The following is a 27,675-nucleotide window of genomic DNA, read 5'->3' on the forward strand; positions in this document are numbered from 1 at the left end:
GCTTGAGATTTGCTGAACACCTGCTGCTGTGTCACACGTTCATTCACACAGCACCAGAAATCACGCGACAAGGACATGAAGAAGTATCATCTGCTTAAGCCAATCTACTACTATTCAGACAAGTTTTTTTGTTTGAAATCAAAGATGTTGTTTCCTTGCCAAGAACCTTTTAGCACCTTCTGGGTCACAGCAGTAATTCCAGGATACAGTGGGAATGACTTCAGCTTGTGGAGTCTTGCTGGCCTCCCTCAACAAAGGGAAAATGTGGAAATCTGTGAGGCTTAATTGGACTTTTGACTCACCCTGACCCAAGTCTCATCAACCTTCCTCCCAGTTTTTTGGCTCTAGCACAGACCCTTCCACAGATCTTGCCTCTGGATCTGATGCCCTACCTCAAACACAGTTGTTTACCTCCCAGTGTCCTGGTTGGGCCCATCTCTAATATCTCTGTACAATGATCAGGATTTTAGGGAGGAAAGGATCATCTTCTGGATGGGAAACTGATAAGGTAGATGTGATGGTCAAGCCAACAAAACCTCTACTCCACAGCAGCAGAATCATCTCTCTCCCTTTTCCATGTAGAAGCATGCACAAAGCATGGGGCTAGTTACTTCAGCTCCCAAATGCACTCCCTTCTCTTCTCTTTCCTCTCCCTATCCTCCACAAAAGCAGTAAACGAGGGGACTGCCACTTCCATCAGTTTGTTACTGGTGAGAGTGAAGCAGGAGCAGCTTGGGGTGCAGGCTGCCTCATCCATGCTAGCTGTTGGCCTCTGCACCAGCTGCTTAGCGCTGCACATGTTTAAAACATTAATTGGAAATATTTTATTCTGTTGGATAATGTATCAAACAACACAGCCATGAAACTTTCAAGGGCTTAGAAACTGTGCCTGGAGGTACTTGAGAGCTCCTTCGGCAGCACGCTGCTGGAGTGCAGCAGCACAGCACAAGAAAGCCCAGGATGGGGTTTTTTCCCCATGTCTTTAAAGTGGTGACTCAACACGAGTGACTCATGTAGTACAGAGGCTGAATGTCTTGATGTCTCTTTCTACACACTCTCAAACAAGGCAGAAAGTAGAAGACAAAAATGAAAGCCCTCAGAGCTAGCTAACAATTTAATACTGTTTAGTGCATCCCAAAAGTCAAAGAATACTGGTCTGATGTGCACAGGTAGTGCTGTTGGAAGACTGGAACCCCTGGGGAAGAGCCCTGGTAGCCTCAGTCAGCAGAGGAGGCATGTCCTCAGCTCCATTCACCCATCTTACCCCATCTGAGGCGTCCCCATTGCCTTGTCCCCTTGTGCCCTTCAGGTGGTGGCTCTGCTGAATTAAGGGGCCTCTGCACTGAGTGTCTCCTCAGATTGCACCTTCCCAGCCTTTGCTGGGAATAGCTTTTAAGGAGCTTCCACGACACCACCTCCCAAAATGCTCTAGTGTTACAGACACTCTCACAAAGGCAAAGCCAACACCACAGGAGCAACAGTTCTCTAAAAAAAGCAAACAGACCCCTTATTTCTCTTTAAAGCCTGCTCTCAAAATCTAATTTCACAGCATGCTCAGTTACTGTGTTTGGAATTACTTGCTTTCATATTTGAATAGCATAAAAATGAACATATTAGCAAATAACACTCATAAAATTCACTGGACAACACAATGGAAAAAAAATTACACTGCATGAAGAACTAGGTTACAGAGCTACATCACCTTCTGAATCAGATGTAATATGCATCAACCCAGAGAGCATGCATATAGAATTAAAGAAATCATTTAATTTTAAAGTAATATTTTATTCAATGCATCCCTCAGTGCATGTAACTGCTAAATGAAATGCACTGCATGCTCTACAAACACATCACCACCTTGTAAATGAAATACCCACGATATTAAAACTGATATAACATTTATTAAAACCATTATGCAAAGAACAAGGTTGGATACTTGAACTGCTGAAGGTAAGCACTGGCTCTGGCCTCTCAGACGTACACTTGGGAAGTAGCTCGTGGCTCAAAAACAATAAAGGACAAGGCTTTTCTAAAGGTGAGAGTTCATTCAGCTGGAAAGAAATCTGCCTCTCCTTCCCTGAGATGAGTGAGGAAACATGCAGGACTACTGGGCAGAGCCGGGAGGGAGGAGAGGTGCCGGGGGCTCTGATGAGAAGCGTGGCTGCCCCGGTGTAGGACACCAAGGTGTCTTTGTTCCACATGAGGTCACTCTAAGAGCACGTTAAACCCTCCACAAAGCCGAGCTATTTGGTTTTATACTGTTTCTTCCCCCTAGACTAATAGTAAAGTTTAATAGTAACATGTTTCAGGATCAGACCATGACCTGTTTTTTTCAGGAAGGCAGAGCTCGGGAGTACGGGGAGGATTTGCTCTCCTGCCCTTACAGATCTGCTGTGATGGCCAAGGGATATTACAATCCCCAGACCAAAAGAAAGTAAAGGAATCATTTATTTGAGACTCCCAAAGTAGATTACAGAGGGGCTGAGCAGAGGCTGCATGCCAAAATGAACAGTGTGCTGAACCCAGAAGGGCGATGCCACCTTCTCTGGAGCAAATACACAGCAGAAGCTGTGTGGCTCCAGACCACCCTTCTGCTTCCTCACAGAGCATTCTTGCTGGTTATGCTCTCCATGCACTTTCAAGACATTTGGCAAGTTTTACAATGTAGCCACCTTGACCATCTTCTTTTCAAAAATCAAGCATTTTGTACTACTAATTAATCTGTAGGGGATAGGTCTGACTGCTTTAAAAGCACAGACCTATTGTGAATGCTTGAAGCATATTTTTAAAGGAAAATCTCTGAATTTTACTTTATACTATTACTTCATTCTAGCCTATGACATTTTTAGCTTTGCACAAAGGATGCCTCTCTGCAGAATGCTAGCAGTTCAGCTGAGTTATACATTATGAAACCCTTCTATTTGTCAGTGCCTTCAAGCCTCTTTAAAACGAATTCTGGTTAGGGTATGTGAATGTAAAATGCTCTCACTTCCTAATGAAGCACTTTGAAACACGCTGTAGGAGAAGCTTGATTTTGCCCTTCCACAGACACAAAGAGGAGTTCTTGCCTTTAAATGTTCTATCCTGAAAGATGAATTCACACAAACCACACAGAACTCAGGCTGCCAAAAAGGGACATACAAACTCTCTTCCCCACCCCTTTCAACAAATCTCAGTCTAGAACAGAAAGAAATGAAGCTACATTCAGCAAAAAGGGATTAAAGGAAAAATGAGGGGAAAATCCTTTAAAATACTAATATCCACTGAAATTAATCTCCAATCATATCACAACAGAGACAGGTCCTTGACAAAATAAAAGAAAAAACCACACCCAAGTATACTCCATGTTGCCAGCCCTACATCCTTCTCCAACCAGTGCTGCAGAAATCTCTGTGTTCCTACACAGACCTATTACCACAACCCCAGCAGAAGCTGGGGGTTTGCTATATAAGTACCATTTGCTGTGCACCACTTCTGAGGATGTCAGTACTCAGCTAGCAGTAAAAGCTAAGCAGATGCAAACCCCATCACAGTCACTCTTAAAACCAAGGTAAACCTGTCATCTCTACTTGTATTATAAACTGGTTAGGGATCTAATGAGGCTAAACAGTTTGGAGAGACTTCACACTGGGATTTGCACCAGTTTATCTATGCAGCTGGCAGTGGCTGAGGTGGAAAGGTGTTTATCCTGTGATGAAGCTTGCTTGCTGTGCAGCTCCTGTCTGAAAAATGTCCGTGCTTGTGTTTGAACTGCCCATTTGGCATGCTACAGTACACTGGATCATCTGCACTATTCTGGTAGGGAGCTGCCAAAATTTTAGACATGTTGATGCCAACTTCAGATCAACTCTGTACAACTCCCCACAGGATCAGTCCCCTGGCATCAGCACATTCTCTCAGAGAGGCACGATACTGCTTATTCTCAACCACCTTGACTTGTAATCAATGACAGTTTTCTATTTCCAAGCCAAACTGAGCAACTGAATTAAAACATCTCATTTGAGAACACAAGTTTAAATTTAAACACTGAATGCATAAAAATATTAATTTTTTTGACTTTCAAATATTTGAGCTTTGGGAAATTACATGGTAGAAAATGTGCCTGAGCTGATTTTTTTCAATAGTGCCATCATTGACTGCTCACTTTCATGAGTCACACACAATGTCCTGAAATGCTGGAGACTGTCTGGTCAGATTTCTAACCTGATCAAGAGAACACTGTGACATTTTGTATGGCAACACACTGATAAAAACTCTCCCACACTTCATTATGTAAACAGGTAGAGCTCCTAATTAATGAGTTAAAGTGGAGAAAGAAACTGTTGGCAAGACTGGAAACTTGGCCCAAAATCTCCCCTGAGTAATGTTCAATCAACTGAACTAAGTCCTATTAGTGCTTGCTGGCAGGTGCAGCTTTAGCACTCGCTGAAGAAAGTGCATTTTTTGGTGGTATTCAGTTTTTCTCCATGTTTACCAGTTACAAACTATATTAAAAGTAATTTTGCTCTACTATCAAACAGCTGATATCATTACATATGTACAACAGCACTCCACAACACACATGAAAACACGGAGCTGAGGGTGAAACGTGTCCTCTCCGAGGAGGTGCACGTATCGAGCGGTGCCACCTTCTCCTAACCTCCTCCCATCCCAACGTGGCAACATGTTCAAAACACAGCCAAGCCGTGAATGCAGCAAGCTGTTCAAACACGGCTTGGCTGCACAGAAATCTTCCAGAAATTAAAGACTGCTTGGATTCAAGTGGAGTTGTCACTGTTTCCATTCAGGAGGGAGTGGGATAAAGTTCTGAGAGTGCATGGAAATCTTTGGACAGCAGTAGGGAATACATGCCTCTACATGAGCAGGGAAGAGTTAAAAAGCAAAGTATGAAGACCGAAACCATGCTGGTTGGAATAAGGGAAAATTACTCTCCCTTAACCATACTCCGTGTTGACTGTTTTTTAGGTGATGATATTCCTCCTCAGTTTAGCAGCACTATTTTACACATGATGAGGATTTCAGATGTGCAATTAAATCTTTATCATCAACATCCAAACCAGTACAGTTCAGCCAGTGCTAGGCTTAAAAAATTATAAGTACCAAGGGGAAAGTGGTTACATTTTCAGTACATATCATTTGGAAATCTGGGGTTGAATGAATACAAGAATTACCAACTAAAATTCCAGGAGCCAACCTGATTGTATTCTAAATAAAATCTATTCAGAAAGTGTCTTTTTTTCTTTATCTGCAGAAAATTAAGGGAGAACAAAACCATAATAACAATTAGAATCTTAATTTCAGGCAAAATACAGACGGGCTTTGAACAGTGAGGCCTTTGTTCTTTATGAAAAGTAGAATATTGCTGATGATCATATGGAATGTGAACACTCGAAATAAGCTGCTGTTTGGGTGGATTTTATCTTAAAAGCTAGATTTTGTAGAACTCTCTATCAGCTCTGCTTTCAGGTTACCACCAGCAACATCTTAACAACTCCACAGCAAAGGCAGAAATGGTAAGATGGGGGGATTACACTGGGGGATTTAGGAGACTCTGTTCAGTTCTCAAACATACCCTGGATTTCCTTTCTGACTTTTACCTAGTCATTTAGCCTCCCTCAGCATCAATAGCATTTGTGTTTGCAATTCAGTTGTGGATTGAAATCTGAGACCGTTTACTATTAAACACCTGAGAACAAAAGCCAGGTAGCTACAGCTACAGATTCAGTCACAACTCAATTTGCAAGTGAGAGCGGAGCCACAGGAGGAGAGGCTGGACCTCAGTGTTGTTGGATTACTTACTGATTAATTTCTATCAGTTCCTTGTTTCAGATTTTACCAGGTGTCAGTCATAATTCAGCTGCAACTGGGTTTGTGTACTTATGAATATGCTATGCACCGTTTACTGCTCCAGAGCAGTAACAGCAACTTGGATTTATGCAACACTTTAGAATGAATATCCAGTGCTTCAAAGAGCTTAACAAAAGGAGATAACTCACCAGGACGGCAAGCCAACCTATCCATTACAAAATAAATAAATCAGTTTTAAGTTCAGACTTCAAAAGGGAAACAGCAGATGCCCCATGAAAATCTCTGTAGGCAGGGGTTTCCACGGAGCAAGAGCTGAGTGGCTGCTGCAGCCGCATCCTTGGGCAACACATCATGGTCCTTGCCCAGTGTAGATTAATGAACAGCAGGAATGGAAATGCTAATAATTAAGAAAAGGTTAAAATGTTCACACTGCGTGAGAATGCTCTACAAAAGGATACAACTGCTGAAAAGCACTGCAGCAATACAGATTTTTTTCAGAAACTATATTCCAACTGGGAATATATTAACAACAAGAAGAAAGAAATCCTCAGAGTAGAAAACCAATGCAAAACAGCTAGTGAAAACCAGTCAGCTCTGTGGCATGGAGGCACTATATCCACTATAAACTAAAGCTCCATTTTGAACCAAAAGTCATTTAACAAATGGATTCAGGGAAACATCCAGATGTGACAGATCCCCAAATTAATGCCTGAAAATTATCTTAAACAAAAAAAACCCCAAATCCCAGACTTTTTCCATATGAACACTTTGTATTGAAAGCAGCATTTGTCCCTTCAAACTCTTCCAATATAGCTCTAATTCAAACCAACAAACAGGGCCAAATTGTCAAGGCACACATTCAGTACAACCAGTTATTCCAGCATCACAAACACCCAAGTGATCAGCTCTGCATCAGTCTAATTGATCATCTGCAAGTTCTTCCCTCCTCATCATGCAGCCTTTGTGCAAAGTTCATACCCAAGCTGTCACAAGAGTCTGCATGTAAATATTGGAAAATTTAGTCCTGGCTATCCTTATTCTTTTTAAGCCCTTTGCACTCCCCCCCAAAATGAAGAGGGCATGTATTATTTAACTGCATGCTGAGGGAACTGAACGCATCAAGAATTATTTCTAGGAATCTGGAAGGAGTTTCTCTTGTATAGTTTAAGAATGGCCCAACTTCTGCATTTAGGAAAGGGTGTGCTTGCTGTAGCACTTGGTTTAGGGAAGGCTCTATTAAGCCACAGCTACAGAGATCCATAGATTTGATTCTCTCTGCCAACCCACACCTTGAAGCAGCACCAGTCCTGCTGTCCACAGGACAGACTTTCTTTCCCTTTGCAGTTGGAACAGAGGCCAAAACCTTGGTGAATGTATGAAAAAGTCTCCTTTGCACCCCAAGGGACGCTTCTGTTGCTCAGATGCAAGCACTTCAAGAACAGCAGTAGCCCCAAGCTCATCTGAACCTCCTTTAGCAGGGGGGTTGGACTAGATGATCTCTAAATGTCCCTTCCAACCCCCACCATTCTGTGATTCTGTATCTTCAGCCAGCACCTGACACATTCTCAAGGGTCTCTGCAATGGAGAGGCTGGGAGGGGTTTTTTTTGTCCATTTAAAAGTACATTTAAAACCAGAGAGAAGTTACTCAGTGCTGATATCCTCTCAGCTGCTGGGTCAAAGCCCCAGCTTTGATCTTTCTCAGCAGGTCAAGACCTTTTAGCTACAGGAAAGAGAATAAAGCCATGGATCTGCAGACAGCCCGTGTGTCAGCTCCTCATCTCCTAGTGACTCCTCCTGTTGGATCTGGACTGGTGCACCAGTCCCATCCCCTCTGGGTACACCAGAACCAGCAATTATAGCTCACTAATCATCCTGCTCAGCCACATGCCAACATGATCATCTCCATTCACTGTGGCTGTGTCTCGATAAGTGATTTACACAAATGATTATTTCCAATCCATCCTGGTTGATACATAGATATACACTTAGAAGTGGCCTTTGCTGTTTTAGCACAGTTCAGTATAAACTGACTTCTAACACACGGAGGAAGATCACTGCCTGCAAATTGCACCAGACTCCCCATCTTCACATTACCTCATCCTCCAAAATTCAGCAGGCACATTCTGCTACCTGTGAACTGCTTTGAGCAACACAATGTGAGGAAGGGAATTCTTCTAAGTAGCAGAAAAGCAATATGAGGAATAGAGATGGTCCTTCTTCAGACCAGTACAATGAGGTTTTATTATTATCTTTTGCTATTATTTTCATACACTTGTCTGAGATGACATGCTTATCTTAAAAATGAACTTTTACACACAAGTGAGTTAATTTCCACTTGCATAACAATTATTATTTGTAAAGCACTAATCTTGAACACAGAAACCAGTACAAAAAAGATTTTTCCTCAAAGATAACGTTATCAGAGAAGACCTAAAAGGAGAGCAGGGCCTGTAGAACGTGGGTTGTTCCCACCTGTCCAAGGGATTCTGTCAGCAACTGGTTTCCTAATCACCACAAATTCATTTTGCATTTGCTTGCTGCAATTATGCTATTGAAACCTGCAGGTCTGGGCTTTTTCCCTTCCCTAACTCTAAACGGAATTCATTTTTAATGTCTACTGCAGAAGGCCAATATGATACAAAAACCCCAAACATTTCACTACTCATGCACTCTTATTCATAATATCACATCAAATTGCTGAAGTAGCACCATATGGCGCTTGAGCACCAAGCCAGAACAAGTTGTTCAGCTTGTCATAATCTCAAAAGCTGCATGAAACTTAAATAATTTTTCTATGAAGTGGAAGATATTTGGGTTTAATATAACTCATCAGAAATGGATTCTGCATTTTCCTCCTATTATTTCCCATGTTTCCTCTGATTCACATTCCATTTTCCAGTGCGAGCTATCAGTATAAGTGGCCACAACTATGGGGCTGAAAGGCTTTAAAAGCATCCTGTCCATACTTTCTTCTTGATCATTCATCATCAGATTGAATGGATAAACATCTTTCTCAGTCAGACAGATATATAATTATAAATAAAAAAAGCTCAACCAGAAAGACTGAATGAAAAAGATTAATGAAATCTCCCACACTGTGATTCAACCCTTAAAGCAAAACCCTTAGTTGTAAGATGTCCGTGCTTCTACCCATGCTGCCCTGGAAGAAAACACAGCAGCCTTTCAAGAAAACTGCAGTGGAGACATTTAACTGGTACATAAGTCTAAGGAGAGAAAATGGTGGGAATGCTCAGGGTTTCACCACAGATTGCTCAGCATTTACATTCTTGATTACTGGAGTCACTGCAAGTTTACTTGTTTGGGTTTGTTTAAAAAGAATTTGTGGAGTCATCTAGGTTTAGAGATGAAGGTGCAACATCTAGAGGCAAACGAGACTTCACCTGACCTGACTGTGACCGACTTCTGATGTGAAATGGCTGAGTAGCAGCATGGGTCTCATCTGAGTAAAACACCTGGGGAGATCTTCCCAGGAATATAGGACAGCAAAAATTATAATGTGAAGGTAGAAGTAGGTAAGACCCAAAATGGAGGGACAGCAGACAAGTCTATGGGGAGATATCAAGACATGAGGAAGGCAGGTATGCAGGTTACAGCATTGCTCCAGAAGGAAGGGAAGCAGATTACAGAGCTCCTCAAAGGGAAAGCTTTTTAGCAGCTGTTAAATCAACTGAAGAATAAAGACAGCACTAAATCAAGTAGAATTTCCTAGTCCTTCCTGTTCAAGCCTCATTCACATATGGGATTAGGATAGGCAAGAAGTGGTACTGAGAACCGTAGGCTGGCACAGGTGGTAGAGAGATAGCTACTACACAGCCTTTTGCTTTAAAATGAAACAGAACTGGGACATGTCTTCTGGAGCTATTTGGAGGTTTCCAGAAAAGCATTTCTACAATCATTACATATGTGATTGTTCTCTTTTTTTTTTCTTAGCTATATAGAGAAATAGTGACTTGTCACTAGCCCAAAGGGAAATGCACTTGGCTGCATGGGGGAAGACAGGAGTTGTTACATCTGTGGCTTCACAGAAGGAAACGAATGGCTCTTTAAAACAAGCAAGTAGTGCAGAGAATATCTAAGACAAATAAGTGAAAGAAATCAGTCTGCCTTGGTGATGTCAAAATACCAAAACCCTCCACAGCTGTACATATGGTACAGTTAACAAGGGGCAGCAGCAGCCCAGTGCCCCTGCCATGGAGCTGTGAAAACCAGCACAAAGTCTGCAGAAATGGGACCGGTGAGAGGACAGGAGCCAGTGTCCTTGGGACACAGCGCTGGCAGCACCTACCCCTTTGCACTGCTGCTCTTTGCAGAGCCATGCAAGGTGGTTTGGCCACTTTCACCAGCTTTGCTAAGAGATTTCTTTCTCTCAATCAGGTCCAAGCATATTTGAGGACCAGTGAGGGAGTTATTCCTGTCCACTGAGTTGGTACTACTCAGAAGTCTGTGTCTGAGCCAAGGTCTCCTTTATTCTGAGTTACTGGGAAGAACTGGGAGACCCCTGGAATGGCTCTGCAGCCCCAGATCAAGGTTCACTCCTGGCCTGCAGATGCTCCCATGCTGCTATGCTCTTTCAAGGTTTTTTACCTTCAAAAAATCTGAAAGAGCATAAAAGGTCAAGGAGAGTATTGTGGTTTAACCCCAGTTAGGAACTAAGCACCACGCAGCTGCTCGCTCTCCTCTGGTGGGATGGAGGAGTGAATTGGGAGGGTAAAAGTAAGGGAATTGGTTGAGCTAAAGACAGTTTAATAGGGAAAGCAAAAGCTGCACATACAAGAAAAGCAAAATAAGAAATTCTTTTTCTACTTTCCATCAGCAAGCAAGTGTTCAGCCTTTGCCAGGAAAGCACAGCTCTATCACACATAATGGTGACTTGGGAGGATAAATGTTATCACTCCAAATATCTCCCACTTCCTTCTCCTTCCCTAAGTTTTATACATTGAGCATGACCATCATATGGTCTGGGATACCCCTTGGGTCAGTTGGCATCAGCTGTCCCAGCTGTGTCCCCTGCCAACTTCGCTGGTGGAGTGGGGTGAGAAGTAGAAAAGGCATTTACTGTGGGAGCACTGCTCAGCACTCATGAAAACACTTCTATATTATCAACACTGTTTTCAGCACAGATCCAAACCATAACTCCATACAGCTATTATGAAGGAAATGAACTCTGCCCCAGCCAAAAACAGCGCTGAGAGCCATTCCCACCTTCTGTTGTTCTTTATCCTAAGGGCCTATCCTGACACAGCAGAGAAGAATTGAAAATAGCTCTAAGCTATAAAGATCCATCCTCTAAAGGCATCTGGGCATGAGCCAGGATTTGCTAAGGCACCCAGGTATCTACCTCCCATCTTCCCATAGGGGAATCTAAATCAATGAAGATTAGCTCTTCACTGTGCCTGATCTTCCCCTGTAGACAGCCTGAGGTAGGGATGTAGCTTCCATCACTGCTCTGCTCCCAACACAAAGAAATACAGAAATGTGTTTATCTTCACAACTCCCCTGCAAGGCACAGCAGCACCCTCACCCCTATCCTTGAGATGGTTAATCTGGGCAGTGTAGGGAAGTGCTGTGACTGAAGTCAGGGTGACTGAGCCTACGTGGTGTCTGAGGCAAGCCCTGCCTCTTCTTGAGCTGGATGTTGAGTCCTGTCACAGGTCAGGGCTTCAGAGGGAAAAATAGCGAAAGGAAAGAAAATGAAGGAAGGCTGCAGCTGAGACCCACTGTATGTGGCCCTTCCCTACCCTGGCCCCAGCAGCTCTCATTTATGGCTCTTAAGAAATACAGCATTTCCGAGAATTAAGAGGTTTTTTTACAATTGTGTAGGTCTTCTCTAAACACAGCCTCAAGGAAATTTTACAAGCACTCCACAGGAATATGGAGCCAGCCTCGATGGCTCGCTTACAGCACGCTTACCTGCAGTGATGGCTCAAACAACATTTTAGGTTACTTTAAATGATGGGTTGAAAGCAACTTATCCCAGAGAAGAAAAAAAGGAAATGAAAGAGCTGTTGTGAGTAATTAACAGCTCCTTTTGATGGATCTTTCCAACACTACCACCCTTCTGCAAATACTTACGTTTCTTTAAGAATGATTCTGCTGGAGCCAATGCAGGCCCAACTTCAGAACAGGATTACAAGAGAGGATGGAATTGTAAGTGACAACACCCATTAACCTGGGTGAGAAAACTCCCCAGTCTGCATTAACTTCTCAAATGCCTGATGCATAGTTATATTAAAGACTGATGCAAAGGGAAACTCAAGTTTTCCTTACTTTAAGATCATGCCATTCAGCATTTATTCTCTTCTTTCAACAATATACACACTTAGTGCTCAGTACTTATGAATACCCTCTATCCAATTAATACCCCATTAAGCCGCACGCCTGCAGTGACTTTATCCTCAAACCACTGTATGGTAGCTTTTAACTCCATAATACCCTGGCATTATTACCATATTAGACTACAAGAGATTGATCCAAAGCTCACGGAGGTTAATGAGGGCTCATTAAACTTTGAATTAGGCCCTAACTGCACGGCAAACATGAGGCAAAGTGAATCAGTACATGTCAGAGAGGATGTCAGAGGGTGTAGTAAACTTTAAGGAGAAATATTGAACACTGCTCATGGCAAAGGCAGGCAACAATGGGGAACACATGGAGAAGGCAGTGTGGGAGAGTTAGGATTATGTTACACCTGCTATCAAGCAGGATAGATTTGTGCCTATAAAAATAGATATTGCCTGGTAGGACTCTGATGTGATTTTGTCATCATCTGGTTAGACACAGCATAATATTGACATCATGGCTTTCCTTTAGATTTTAGTTTTGAATTTCAGCTGGAGACTATGAGACTTGAAATCAGTATGACTCCTTCCCTAATTACTGATTAATCAAGAGCTAAGGTTGCTTACATAAAGAATCATGGGGAGAAGAAGGAAGTCTCATTAAGAACAAGAGGTTAAAAAAAAAAAGGAGGGAAGGGGGACATTTAACAACTAGATGGATATAGAAAGAGAAGAGTTGATTTCCTAATAGCATGTTATACCTGAATGTTAAAGTTTGTATTAATGTCTAATTAAAAAATTAAAAGAAAACACTTTAACACTTGGAGAGATCATGGGTTATGGTTCAAAAGGAATAACAGAAAGGGTTTTTTTCTCTTCTAGTGACTTCAGAAATACATACATGTTGTGTCATTCTGTCCCTTAGGTGCTCAAAAGGCACAGCAGCTGTTTCATAAATTTTGAATTGCCTTTTCCTTGAGCATACAAAAACCTGTGCCATAAACATAACGCTGTCTGAAAAACATTCAGCAAACCCAGACAATTGTTGGAAATGCTTCCTCCAATATTCAAATTCTTCTCTTAACAGGAGTTTCCCTGCAAAACCAGATGCTAACAAATAGTGTTTCTGCCATCAAGCTGAAAGTGAATGCTTTGGTGCAGCATTTTCTTTTTTCCATGGAGACATTAGAGAGTGCATTTCCCATCACTAAAAGAAAACTGCCACCTTGCTTCTCAATTCTTTGCTTTCAAATAATAAATAACTGCTATAATCTTCCGTAAAAGATTTATGCCCCGATGATGTCTGATTCTTCTACTCTAATTTCTTAACATTAGATGCAGTTGAGAGCTATTTACTGGTAAGCAAGTTGTGTCATCACTTCACTGCAAGCCACACCACTGAAAATGTAAGCTGGCCAAACATTTATTTTTGTTTCCCAACTCACAGAAATCTCTTCAGAAGGCTGTGGATTAGCTAGCAAGCCTTTTCAAGTGCAGATCCTTCATCTTAATTTCTTTCCCTTTCTCTACTAATACATTGCTTTCCAGTGATGTTACTTCAGAAATAGCTTACAGTGAGGTCAGAAACACTGCCATATAGCTGCCACACTTTCCACAGTGACTTGGAAAAACAGCAAATTGGCCATATCCACCGATTTTTTTGTCATCCTGTAGTAATCAGGACACTGCAGCTCTACCTCTTCCCACAGAGGAGTCTCGTTATCAGAGGGGGCTGCTGGAGGTCCATGGATGAACAGTTCCTCTAAAGGGGCAAACCATGGGCCCTACAACCAATCTTTTCACAAAACAGTGTGGCTTAAATTTATTTCCTTTGGACACAACAACAAGCCTGTAGTCATTCTCCTTCCTTAAACTGCTCCACGGTTTACAATAACAAAATTAGCTTATTTGCTTAAATAAATGTTATAGCTCACAAAGCCTTGAAGCACAAATCAAACAAGTCAACCACAAAACAGCCTGAAAGGGCTATAAAGCCAAGCACAGATGCAAAAATCTCCTCGGGTCATGTAATGTTTTGATTATAAAAGGAGTGGAGATCATGAATGAAAAAAGGAGTCAGGAAGGCAAATTGCTCCAGCAACGCCTGGCAGCACTATGGCATTTAAGGGTCTGTTAATGTTTCCACTAGAAACTTTTAGGTTTAGGGGTTTACAACTTGATTCATAGAGGCTTACTATTGATCTCCAAAACCCACTCCCAACAGTGGAGTTATTCGGGTAAAGGTTTGCAAAGGGAGGGCATGCCCAGGTGGTTCCTTGTGACAAGGCTGAATACCTTGCATAACTTTTCTGTGCAGCTATATCTCACATATGTACTCATATTTACACACATACACATATCCTAGAAAACATGCACAGACCTGAGGCAGTGAAGAGACCCCTTATATGTGCTACATCAAAGTCTTCAAAAACATTACCTTACTGGAATAATAGCCCTTGCTGTTTCCTCATCCTTGATGTCCATGAACATGTCAGTGATGAAGCACAACTCCACGCAGTACAGCACCAGGTGAGCTGGGGTGCATGCTCAGCAGCTCTCCATCACAAGCCACACCAAATCCTCATTTTAACTTGAGATTTGGTCAAGGCACTTTCCTTTGGATTCTCTTCCAGCTGCTTCTTGCTGAGCCCTGTACCATGCTCTGAAAAGTCACTTACCTTCACCAGCACATCTCCCACATCCATAATGAAGCACAAACATTTCCTGCTCCTCCTAGAGGCTTTTTCCATGGAGTACTCACAGTTAGGGTCAGCTGCAGTCAAACACACCTCATTTCTCCATGGAGAGGCAGGCAAAACCTCCTACACCTGTAGCCAAACCCTCTCTCTCTTCAAGGGTGTGCTTAAGCTGCTGGGGCTTTTAGATGATATATGAAGGTCTGTTAGTTCAGGCAGGGGAAAGAAATTCAGTCCAATTTACCTAGTGCCAAAAATACAAAACCAAGATCTACTGACTGGCTTTACAGAGAGGCTTCTGGCTTAGTGTCTGTTAGGAAAAGAGGAATATGCTTGGATGACATATGGAAAGGCTTGGATTTGTGTGTACATCTGGAAGTGTGGTCTCTCTACGCTGGTAGTACATGCAGAGAAATGTAAATAGAACTGGGAATCTAAGAAAAACTATAAGCGTGGCCAAAGAGGCTGGTACTGCATAATGCTGAATGCTCGGTCTTAATCCAGTAAGGCACTATTTGAGCCCTTAGTTTCCAGTCACTGAATAGACTCAGAGGAGCCACTGGAGCTACTTAAAGGCTCAAACATAGGCACGTACTTAAAATCTCTGCTGAACAAGGGCCAAAATGTTCAGTACCATCTGCAGATACCCAAACTGCCTTGGGCAAGATGTTTTCCTTAATATAATCCAAGGTTTTGTTTGTTTGTTTTTAGGTTGTCTAACTGTTCAGATAGGAGGAAAATGTTCTTTAAATTAAGGAAATTAGCAACAAATATGAATGTTATTAAAAATGATAATTATTAAAAATATGGTAAGAGCTATGGGAAAGAACAAATTGCAAAGAAATGAGGCCTCTACTGAAAGTGTGGTAAACCGCTCCACATCTGCTCTTTGCTGCCCCATCATCTAACCATGGCTTATACTCTCACCAGTCTGCACTAGGGGCAGCTGAGAAAGGATTTAGATGGTGACACCTTTATCACTGAGATCCTCAGCAGTTATAAATAAAACAATTAACTGCAGCAGTGAAAGCTTAAAATTAGCCCAAGAGTAAATACTGTAAAATCTTAAAAGCTGACATCTGAAATTCCAGGGTGCTCAATTCAACTCTTCAGCAGTGCAGACTATCAAGAACATATGCAATAGTAAGGAAAGAAAAAGCGTGGATGTTTTTTTTTTTCATTCCTATCTCATTCCAGCCTGATACAGTGAATTTCATCAACAGCCTAGCTGTCAAGGTTATATCTGCACTATCATTCTGCAAATCCAAACTCACACCCACACAGCACCACTATGTCTCCGGGACTCCATTTCAACTCATCAAGGAAGCCAAGTCCCACAGTAACCTATTAGTAATGTGGGTGATGAGTGTTAAATAACGAACTACTGCAGCAAAGAGGCAGATTGCAAGTTCTTTGTCTCTGCTCATGTCTCAGCTTTCTTCATTATTACTAGTTTTCCTTGGAAAAGGCATGAGCAAAACTAAAGCTTTTTTTCTAAGCAAATTAACCCCCTGTTTTTGTGTACGCTCTGTCTTTACAGATTTTCAATAGCTTTCATGAGCTGTGTACATTAGCTCTGACTATGCCTCCCTGTCTTTGCTGTATACATAATGACAGCCACACTGAGTGGCTATTACAGTTATCTCACTTTCTGGGGAGGATGGGGATGCAATGATATGTTGCAATATGTGCAATGGGGTATTACAGCTAAATACTCTTTGGAGTGATTGATGAACTATTTTGCAGAATGCCTGGTACAACAGTTCAAGGCAAGGGGTAGTTATCCTTCTGTGTTTCCTACATTTCCTGCTCTCGAGATGAACCTGGAGCAGGAGCTAAAAGGTAAGGGCTGGATGGGGCTGGTAGTGGAGGAATCGACCCAGACCCACCAGAGAAAGGGAGCTGCTGCTTAGTCCTTGGATTCTGGGAGACAAGCACCTTTGAATAGCTGTAAAAACAAGCCTGTACATTAGCAGACTCGACACGCAGATGTAGCAGCTGAACTCAGACATGAAATGAAGTGACTGAATATAACCATCAACAAAAGATTTCTGAATACTTGATAAAACCCGAGTCCATTATGAGAATCTTCAAATAACCCAAGGACAGGCCCAGATGCTGATAACTGGAGAGTGGCCATGGCAACAAGTCTGTGCTCTTGAACAAAGCCCTTCTTCACGTCTTCTGCCTCAGTTTCTTATTTGCGAAAGACAGAAAATCCTCATTTACGCAAACAGGTTGAAAAGATCAGATCCTGTATGGAAAAATACCTAAGCAAAGTCTGTATGGATCCAACAGTTTCTATTTAACAAATAGCAATTGGTGGTAAGGTCACAAATATCTGCTAGTGTATCCACCCCACTGCCTCACGGGGACACTGAGGGACTGCCAAAGAGTTTAAAACATCATATGTGAGGTCACATCAAAGGTCTTGTGCCCGAGCATCCTCTCGAGTTGACTTACTGCATCCCAGGTTTTCACTGTCCCTTCTTCTTCAAAATGTCTCCATTTTTCATGCTTGCAAAATCAGTAACTACATGGTGGCTTTCCTTTCTAGGAAAATAGTAGCACAAATCTGACCAGGATTTGTACCAACAATACGTAATCATCTATATACATGGATTTAAATTTCAGGACACCAAGTGCCAAGAACAAACACTGATCCTGTAATCACAGCACCTGGACACTGACCTGACTTTAACCCATACTATAAACAATCAATGTAAAAAAGCAAATTCTGCTTAAACCTGAAGAAAAGTAGAAATATTATGGATGAATTTTGAGACTTCTGAAATGTCATGCTGATCCTCCCCAGAGTGGTAGCGGGCTCATTGCTGCCAGTGGCTTCTGAGAATCTCAGATTTATGTTGTGTGGCATATTAAAAATTAGTTCAATTTCTTTCATTCAACTGGGACTAACTTTGATGGACATTTATCACTTCCAAATCACGTGGCATTTTATGATTTAGTGGGTTACTTTCTTTATTATTTAGTGAGTCTTTTTTTCCACTCATGTTACTATTCCCAAAGCATTCTGGAAAATCTCAAGGGCAATATTTTAAACCGAAGTGGGCAATGGGAGCCCTTGTCTGCAGTGTCAGTCACCTTAAAATCCCAACCTTACTTATGAACGTTCTCCTTCAGTAAGTAACAAGACCGGGCTGGCAAAATGAAATTCTTCAGTAATACACCGACAAACTCAGAACCACAAAGCACCAAATTCCTCCTCACTCTGGATTTGAATGCATAAATAAATAAGGCTCTTACATTTACTTCTGCTAGAAGATTGTACTATTCCAATCTGCAATTATGGAAAAAAATGTGGAGCACAGGCAAGATTTAGCGTCTGAGTTTTTGCTGCAAGATTTATGTCAGTAGAAAGGCATTTGTGCTCTTGGGAATCAAAGTGAGATTCACCCATTTGTGGCAGGTGTTTTAAGCACTCAGCCTAACAATCTACCCACGCATGGCACTACAGCAATTCAACGACTAAATTAAATCTCTGAATATTAAATTAATGATGGAAATCTAAAATATTAATATATTCTAATTGAATATTCTCCGATAAATTATCTAGGCATTCTCAGCAATTTGATTTTACTTTCATTTCTTAAGGAACTTTCAGCTGCATAAATACAGCTATTAAAGCAATTCAAAAAGGGAACATTTTCTGCTCAGACAAGAGAACTCTAAACACAAAGAATCTAAAAATTTCTTTCATATGATTGATTAAATCATAGAGCCCAAGACAGCTGAATCATTAAATGACTGCTTTCCTTCAGTCCCTCTGGCTTTAGCAAGGACAATATAAATTCCCCATGGGTCTGAATACAAGGAAATACAATATGTATAATTACAGTATAGGCTTGAATGCTGTTGTGAGAGAATTTCAAATGGAGCATTTATGCTGTAGCTGCACTTTTCAATCCATAATGCCGTATGTAAAGCCCATAAAGCACTGGACATCTGCTTTCTTTGACCTAGATTCCCAAATGGTACATGCTGGTGTAGCCCCTCCAGCTTTGGCAGAGACGCATGAATTTACATCAGGATCTGGCCTTCAATTGCTGTGAAATGGCTGAGATTAAGAATGACATCTTCATATGCCAGGGAGAGTGCAAACAAAGGAATGTAGTTTCAGGAATATATGTAATTTGGTGTATGTTTAGGTATATGTTTGTATGAAGTTTCAAATGGACGTGTCAAGAAAGCAGCAACATGTCCTATTTCCCTTTCTCCTTTCATTCCAAGTGTGCCAAATCTTGGCTGGGTAACACAAACACAGAAGATAGATCAATACCAGAGCCAAGACTGTGGCAACATGAATGCTTAATGAATCATTTTCCTGCTAATCTTTCTCTCTTTGGCGTCAGGTTGGTTTGTGGTGTGAAATCACAGCCAAGAGCTATTGCTATCTACATCCTTCAACCAGCTTTCAAAGAAAGGCTGAGCCTCCACAGAGCAACACAACGTACACAACGTCCCATTTCCTCTCCACCCTCTAGGCTTGCTCCTTCTCATCTCTTTCTCACTGTCACGATAAAGACCAAATTGCTTAATTTCTGAATTTCATCTGCTGATGCTCAAAGGGACACCAAACACGAGATTTACTGAGAGTCAGAACTAGCAATCTTTTTTTCCCCCTTCTTTTTTTTTTTTTTTGTGGTTGTTAAGGCAAAAGAAACAGCCATTCCTGTGAAGAACGAGGATGATCTAGACCTATTTGTAATCAAGGCTCTCTGCATCTCTCTCAGGAAAAGTAAGGTCTGATGTCCTTTGGGAAGCATTTGCAAGGCCTTTTCTCAACAAACCTTCTCTCACCACAGACAGATGCCATCTGTCTTGCAGCTGGAGTTAATGGATTCTGAACTGCCAATTTCACAGCAATAAGCAACGTGGTTGATAGAAGAGGCATGAGGGATTGCCTACAATAAAACTCTTAAACAGCGCAAAGGTACATGCTGAAACACCCATGATGAACAAAGGAAATGGAATATTGAGGGCTGATGGTCCAAGCCAGCAGGGATTTTGCAGCTCAGCATACCTCCTGTGTATCTCCATCTCTGGGATTTTAGACTTTTGAAGAACTGCATGACTACACACATTGCCTGAGCCAGGATGGTCTAAGGCACAAAAACAGGCTGTGGAGATCTTGAATATGCTACCAACTTGTTTCACACTAAATATTCAATTTCATGGTATAGCTCAACACATGCTAAACCCACCTCTGAGTCCATGCAGGGTTTGCTATTGTGCTAAGAAGAGCTCTCTGCTCCATTAACATGCACTGTGCTGCACGAAACCCAACCAATGAACAACACCTCTGCTGAGAAGCAACGCAAGAGTCTTCAGGTATATCATATTCTGCCAACTTTCCAAAGCACTTCAGGACTTTCTGATTAAATTTACATAAAATGCATCCTTCCCTCTTATTCCCTGTTACACACATTAGATTATTTCTAGTATTCTTGTGTCTGAGATCACCAGCACTCGGATATGAGAGAGCATGCTGTGCCTGCAGCATGCATTCAAAGCAGTTTGTAGGAGCACTGAGGTCCAATTTGGGTCATCCTCAGTGGATTTTCATGCCAGTGTAATGAGAAAGAACATGGTTATTTTAAGACATCTAATGGGTAAATACTGCATTTTTCCATTCCAAGTTTAATAAAGGTAAGACGGAAAAATCAGGGTATATTCAGCCCAAGGTAGAGACAGGTGGCTCCAGAAAGGTCCTGGAGATGAAGTTGGAAGATTGGAGTATTCATCAAGGTGGACGTAGTTGCAGTGGTTGATAGAGGAGGCATATCATGAGCAGAGGCCAGTCCTGCACGAGACTGTTGGTCTTCAAATGAACTATTTTCTGCAGCCCTGTGAGATGGGCCAAGACTGCAGCCTTGAAAACTCAAGATCTTCATTGGAAGTAACTAGAGACTTTCATGTGGATCCAAAATCAAGATACTTTTTGAAGTTCAAAAGAGGATGAAAGACAAGATTAGCTAATAGATAATTAGATAATGGATAATTAAGAATTAGTTACACATGTAGCTAAAAAGGATGAGTCAGTGAGAAAATAGATGGTACTCAGCAAGGGCACAACTATTTAATGTATTATCTTAGTTGATCAGTGTGCTTGCATGAGTCATTTGCTTGGAGAAGGATGGGGATTTCATATTGCTTTTGTATTTTTAATTGGCATTTTTATGGACCTCATAGTTGTAATAATGAGAGTACCTGACAATTAGTAATGAAATTATCCTCACTACAATAAAATATTTCACAGCATGTAAAATATTATTCCTAATACGGAGGTGGAAGTGAAGTGCAAGGAAATTAAAGTCAAGATTTTCATGAACGTTTGCAAAATAAATAAGCATATATCAATAAAATTTGATAACTGTTCCCCACTCTCACAGAGAAAACCAAAATTTGCAAAACATTTTCTCATACCAATAAAAATTATCGTTAGCTTATGCATGTCAGATGTTTATTTAAACTCTTTGAAGAATAAGTAAATCATTCCAGCAAGCAAAACTAATCAGAAATTCCTATTATTATTTTTTACATATTTTCTGAAATACATTTCCTAGTTAGTGTGGTTGATGCATTTGAACAGACGTGGATGCTCCTTTGAAAGAAAAAAACCCTGCAATTAACAGAGGCGTTTTTTTAGCAGGGGCAATGTTGTGACATCTTCCTTTGTTTCTTTCTTCTTCTAAATATTTTTTTCATGTAATGTATTTTATCAGAATGAAATGGTTTAATGAGCAGAGAATTACAGCTGATCCCAGGTGAACCAGATAGGGCTGCATTTCAAAGTATGTGGCTCCCATCAAGCTGCATTCACCTTTGCTATGATTTAAACTTCATTCAGGCACAGCCTTGCTAAAAATACTGACAAGTAACTAATCAACTTCCATAAAATGGAATTTTTACCTTCACAATAGGAAGCAGGAGTAGGAGGGAACCTGAAAGATTTGCCTATGCATTTCAAATTACTCTGACCTATAAAACCACAAACAGCAAGTGGTACAATGAACACGGACTCTGGTAGGGCTGCTTGGTTTTTTTAATACTGATGTTTCTCATGTGATCTCCTCCTCTCCTTGGAGGTAACCAGAACCAAAGATAGCATAGTGAAAGCACTGGTTTCCATTAGTTATACCTATAAAACATAAGCTCAAGCAGGGCTCTCCAGATCAAGAAAGTTCAATGTCTAGGACCTAGCGGTAGGTTTTGATGCTTTATATAGAGTAGCAGGGAAAACTGTGACAATCTTCCTACCGTACAAATGGGATCTGAACCGTAACTTCACATGTGCACTTCTAGATCCAGTTTGTGAGCAGATGGGACACAAAAAATATTCATTGTCCATTGAGCAAAAGCATGGGAAATAAGATCAAAATGGTTACTTAGATCTAGGAGACAGCAGAATGCTCCAGGGCAATCTGAAGATTATGTGGATGGAAATAATCAGATAGTGCTGGTCTTTGAAGATGTTGATTTTTCCTATTCTGGATAAGTAAAGAGCAAAGTATTACAGGGGAAACTGTAACTCCTGCTAGGAATCACCCAAGCTTCACATTCAGAGGCCAGCAAACGGGCCAGACACCGCAGATGAGCAGAAACTCAACCCAAGCCTGAAACATCAGGGGTCTCATGCTTAATTAAGTCGCAGTCTTTGTTTGACCTCCTCTGTCATCATGATACTTTCTGTATGTCAGGTGAAAAGGAAAGCAGCCCTTTGTAAGCCATTTCTTTGTTTCCCACACCATTTTTTACTTCATTTTCCATGTTTCCTCTAGCATCTATATTTAAAAACATATTGCTGAAAATCTGGGAGCTGTGAGTTTCCATCAGCTCTTTTCTTTCCAAGGTTACTGGTAGTTTAAGTGATGAATATCAATTCTTCTGTACCTATATAAAATGTATTATTTGTCACTTCCCTTAATACTGAAGTTTTGCATTTTCAAGTCCTTCTGTTTCATCTCCAGACTGTAGGGGGGGAAAAGTGCTGCTGAGATTTCTGTCCTTATAAATCAACAAATTTGCCATGGGAAGCTAGTGCCACATTGTCCTCTCACTGTCTAGTCAAAGCTCAAAAGAAATCAGCAGAGAGTGGCACATTTTGCAAGTACTACACTTATTTTTAAACAGGAATCCAGGAATTGTACTAAACCATTAATCTGATTTAGGAAGGTATTGTTGATATATCAGGGTATTCTCCTTTTCAGACATTTCTTCATCTTAGTAGGGCAACACATCAATGGGTCACTACAACCCAGCACTGATGACTAAACAAAGACTCCCTGGGTTGCCTCTCTGTTTTCCAGGATGGATATAAAAATATTTGCCATCTGCTACTTTTTTATTCCTCATTGTACTTCCCTGATTGCACAAATAAATGACACCAACAACTCAATTTTACCCAGTACTTGGTAAACTGGGAATATGTACCTTCAGTCACTGCACAAGTCATTGCAATTCACCTGAATTTCCAAAGAATTCAGCAAACTCCTTTCTCCAGACACAGGTTGTGCAGAAGACTATCACCTAATCAGTGTGAAACAGGTAATGATGACAACTCATTTGGATCCAGGCACTGTTTCAAGATGACTAGGTGAACTTCCTGAGAAGGGATGCCAATGACACACCATCGTTGCTCAAAATAAGTTCTGAAATCTCATAATTGTTGCCATTTTTTTCCAAGGGAAGAGTTGAAAAAGTCTGCCAGGGAATTCTGTTTTTACAGCTAATCTACTCAAAAAACCTGAAACTATCACCCACAAGACGAATAGCAACATGAATTTGTATTTTGTTAACACTTATCAACAGCAACACTGTATCAACCAAATGTGTCTGTCAAAGGTCCCTTTTACCTTTGTTTTTTTTTTTTCCTGCCATCCAACAATCATCACAGAAAACCACACGAGTAAAGTTGATCTCAGAGATCATCCTTGTAAAAAAAGAACCTAGCAACACAGAGGATGTGGGATCCATCTGCAGCGGCGGCAGCCAGCCAACCTCCCCCAGCCCCGCCACGCATCTGTACTCAGGCTCTGCGAAGGAAGGAAGGGAAGGATGCAGCACCCCTCTGTTGCGAGGTGCCACCAAGCCCAGCTTTACACCTGCAGCCGTTTTCTGGATGAGAGTGTGGGCAAAGTGCCATCTTGGCAGTAACGCCAGCATCTCTTGACTGGCTGGAAGGAGGCGATTAGGCTGCCGTTCAGCTCAGGGAGGGAAAACTGGGGCAAGTCACTTTCGAAAAGCAGCACTTGAGCAGCATGTAAAAGGCAACTTTTCTTGCACGAAGGAGGAATCGCAGAGAGCCTGCGCTTCGAGACAGACTTCCTATGCCATGAGCCTGGACCACTCCTACTTCACTAGACCCACTGCAAGATCACCTTTATTATTATTCTTATTAACTATTTCCATTTGGTTTTTTTAACTTACCCGAACCAACTGCTGGGGGAAGGGCCCTCTGGAGTTCTCTGGCACGTTGATGGGGGGGATGACCCAGTCTCTCTTTTGCCGGCGCAGGCCGTTGGCGCTCTGATGCTGGCGCCATGGGAGCAGCGTGTCACTCTGCTGCTGCATCACTTCCCCAGGCACAGCCTTCCTTCCTTTTGGCTGTTTTGGAAACAAGAAAGCAAGACCAGTCAGTTTCTTCCTCGCTTTGTAGGTTTTCTCTCAACAGTGGTGCTTCCCCGGTGTGCAAATGGTCACATGTAACTGTGAAAGTTATTGTTATTAACATGATACATTTCTGCATCAAAAAGACACAATATGCTTTAATGGCAACTCTGCTGCCACTTTTCACAAATATATAGAGCTGTCACTCTCAAATCATGATGTCTCCCAGAATATATCTTCTTCATTCCAGCAGCTGCAGGGAGATTTAGCAGCACATTGAAGCAAAGCCATTTCTGCAAATTTCTAATAAATGCAATCTACCAGAACACAGAAAGGGGAGAGAATTCTTTAACAGCCTATGTCATGGGTCCAGTCTTACAGTACAGAGTTACCCTGCTCCTTGGCATTAGCAGAGTTACAGTTACCTGCAGTCTGTGGTTCTGCAGATGTATCCTGCCAAACCAAACAAACCACATCCAGAGGGAGAGTTAGCTCCATGGCTACAAAGGTGAATTAGTTCAACTTCTTAGTGCATCATGAGGAATGACCTTTTGATAAGAGCTGCGTTTTGAACACAAATCCCAAATACACATCTCTCCACATGGTCTGGGAAGTGTTTGCCGACTTGAGATGTGTTACAATTTACACTATTTGGTGTGCCTTCGAGTCCTTCTTTGTGTTTTTTTTAAACTACAGGTTCTTCCCATGGCATATTTTGATGTTGGACACAAGAAAATGCTGTGGCATAAAAGTGCAAATGATGGGACCATCACTTGGACTTTAAGTATCTGGTTCATTATTGGGTAATTTTTGCCTTATAGAAGGATGTTTCAATGAAATGTAGGTTTTGAGAGGCTCTTCACAGATTATCCAGTCCCAATTGTTAAATACTCTGTGGTCTTCTAGGATTCCAGGCATTACTTTTAGGGTGTCTGCAGAAAAGGTAACTAACAAAGACAGCTTTTCTTTTACCACATGGCAACCTGCACTCCCACCAGACAATGTTTAAACTTTCATAAATCAGAAAGACTGCAAGCTACATTTTCTTCATTTGAGGTAAGATCCAGTGGGAATATTACTCTCTGAATTCTACATTTTTTGGCTATTTTTCTCAAAAAAAATTCCACCCAAAACCCCAAAATGCACCAAAAAGCAAGAACACCTAAGGAAAAAACATCAAAGTATTTTCCAAGGGTCCTGCAGTTTTAAGCTACACTCACTTTCTGTCTTACTCCAAACAAAGAAACTCAAACATCCTACAAACATTTGCAAGCAGGTATCTGCAGGCATTGATTTCAGTGTGAATCACTGCTTCAGGGACTGTAGTTTCATGTAAATTCATCTATTAGTAGATTTCAATTCTTGATCTGGAAGTGCAACAAAGCAGGCAGGTGCCTCAAAACTATATAGTAAATGAAAATTAAGCAGTATGTGGTACTGAGTAGTGGCTCCAAAGCTGTCTGGACCTTCTGGATGCCGAGAGTTTGGCATAGCAGCACTGAGGCCATTCTCACAGCTTGATCGTGGCTCTGATCTGTGTTACCTGTGGAGGGCAGACATCCACTGGCTGCAATGGTTGGAAACATTTGTGCAAAAATGCAGCTATTTTTACTGCAAACCTCAAAAATGAGCCAGTTCTAGAGATGAATTTTCACAGAACAAACATGGCCTTTTTCAGTCACACACAGAGCCACGTTTCTCAAGTCCTCTCACGCTACCTCATGCCACCAAGGTGACTGCTGTTTTGTGTTTGCCTGAAAGATGTTTTATGTACCTTCAACAAGTATCATCATTAAGCTGCTGCAAGATCATGACAGCACTGTTCAATATTTAGATGTTGTTCTAAAAATACTCATTTAAGTGTGTAATGAACAAAACCCCAGAATTACAATGGTCAGTGGGAGACTTTCTTGAGATGTTCGGCAAATTGGTAGGTTCTGCTGAGCTCCTCCCTTCCAAGGGATGCAAGATGCTACATCTAATAGAGTTTTTATCTAAAAAGAGTTTTATCATCAGAAAAGCATCTTTTCAGAACACCGATGAAAATAATGTCACTTAAAGAAGAAACCCATAAATGGATGTCAACATGAAACAGGACTACCAGACACGAGCTAGAGACAAGTGGCTATCCCCCTCCTTGTTTTTTTAATTGACTTGTGATTCCCAAATGGGGATCTTTTGAGAGCAGGTATTTGGATCAGTTTATATAATTGGCAAATGAGCATGGGGACAGATTATGAAAGGATGGTCAAATAATTTGTGCTCTGCTGAGTTTACACAGTGGAATGAGTCTGAACTAAAGACAGACTTGAGAATTAACGTGAATCCCAAAGCTCCATGTACGCTGAAATAATTAGTGTCAGCTCAGCAAGGCAGTACCAGCCTTTTTAGTCTTTATGAAATATTTGCTGGCAGGTGACTAGACAGTGACTAGCTTGCTTGTCACTCTTGATGATGTTTTCCTGCATTAGAATAAATCATCAACATGACTCTGAATTTGGTATGTACACTTTCAAAAGCATCTTGCAACAACAATTTTTTTCCTTTTTTAAACAACAGCTCTTTTTTATCTTCATTTGTTGACGATGCATTCCCATGACCTTAATTTCTCTGGTGTTGTTTAAATACGCTGTACATGTTTTTCTGCTGTTTAAAAGCTGTGAGACAAATGCAGTAACAAAGTCTGGTGAGTACAAATGCCAGAACTATTCAGATCTCTGACTGAAACATCCGAGAACATCTCTGGAATAACAGCCATGACTAACCGTGAGCCCCAGAAAACTCTCATGTACTTTCGGGTTTGCAAGGGTCTAAAGTCCAAGCCAAAAGCAGAATGTGACACAAAATTACAAATAATTATAAAACACAGTTTCCAACTTGGTTTTTGCTGAGTAACAGATTTCACTGAGATAACAACTGCTCCTTCTCTCATGGCCTTACTGGCCATATGTTTTCCAGAATCTTGAGCAGACATTTTCAAACGATAAAATATTCCTCTACCTTTTGTAGTGTCATCAGCACACAATCTGTCCATAGCCCTTCTCACAATGAAATGGAGCACCTATAGTGCTACTTCTTTTAGGGGGGTTTTCCTCCCATTGCTTTTGCGTGGTGCCATCACCCTCTTACATATGGCAAAAGGATGATGGGCATTTGCAGCAAAACAGAGGAGCCAGCCTATGAAACACAAGCCCTGTGGAAAATTAAATCTGCTTTCCATTCTGAAAATGACACAGTGACA

At 41.3% G+C, this 27,675-nt stretch overlaps 1 protein-coding gene across 2 annotated transcripts in view; it reads right to left on the reverse strand.

The window, feature by feature from the left end:
- The window catches only part of CDH4 (cadherin 4), a 443,355-nt gene that overhangs the window by 136,117 nt on the left and 279,563 nt on the right, over positions 1–27,675 (reverse strand). For both annotated transcript variants that reach the window (XM_062009002.1, XM_062009001.1), the window contains exon 4: positions 24,255–24,431. In XM_062009002.1, coding sequence (XP_061864986.1) covers positions 24,255–24,431 — 177 coding nt within the window. The remainder of the gene's footprint in view (positions 1–24,254; positions 24,432–27,675) is intronic.

The sequence above is a fragment of the Colius striatus genome, chromosome 16 (assembly GCF_028858725.1).
Source record: "Colius striatus isolate bColStr4 chromosome 16, bColStr4.1.hap1, whole genome shotgun sequence".
Classification (NCBI taxonomy): domain Eukaryota; kingdom Metazoa; phylum Chordata; class Aves; order Coliiformes; family Coliidae; genus Colius; species Colius striatus.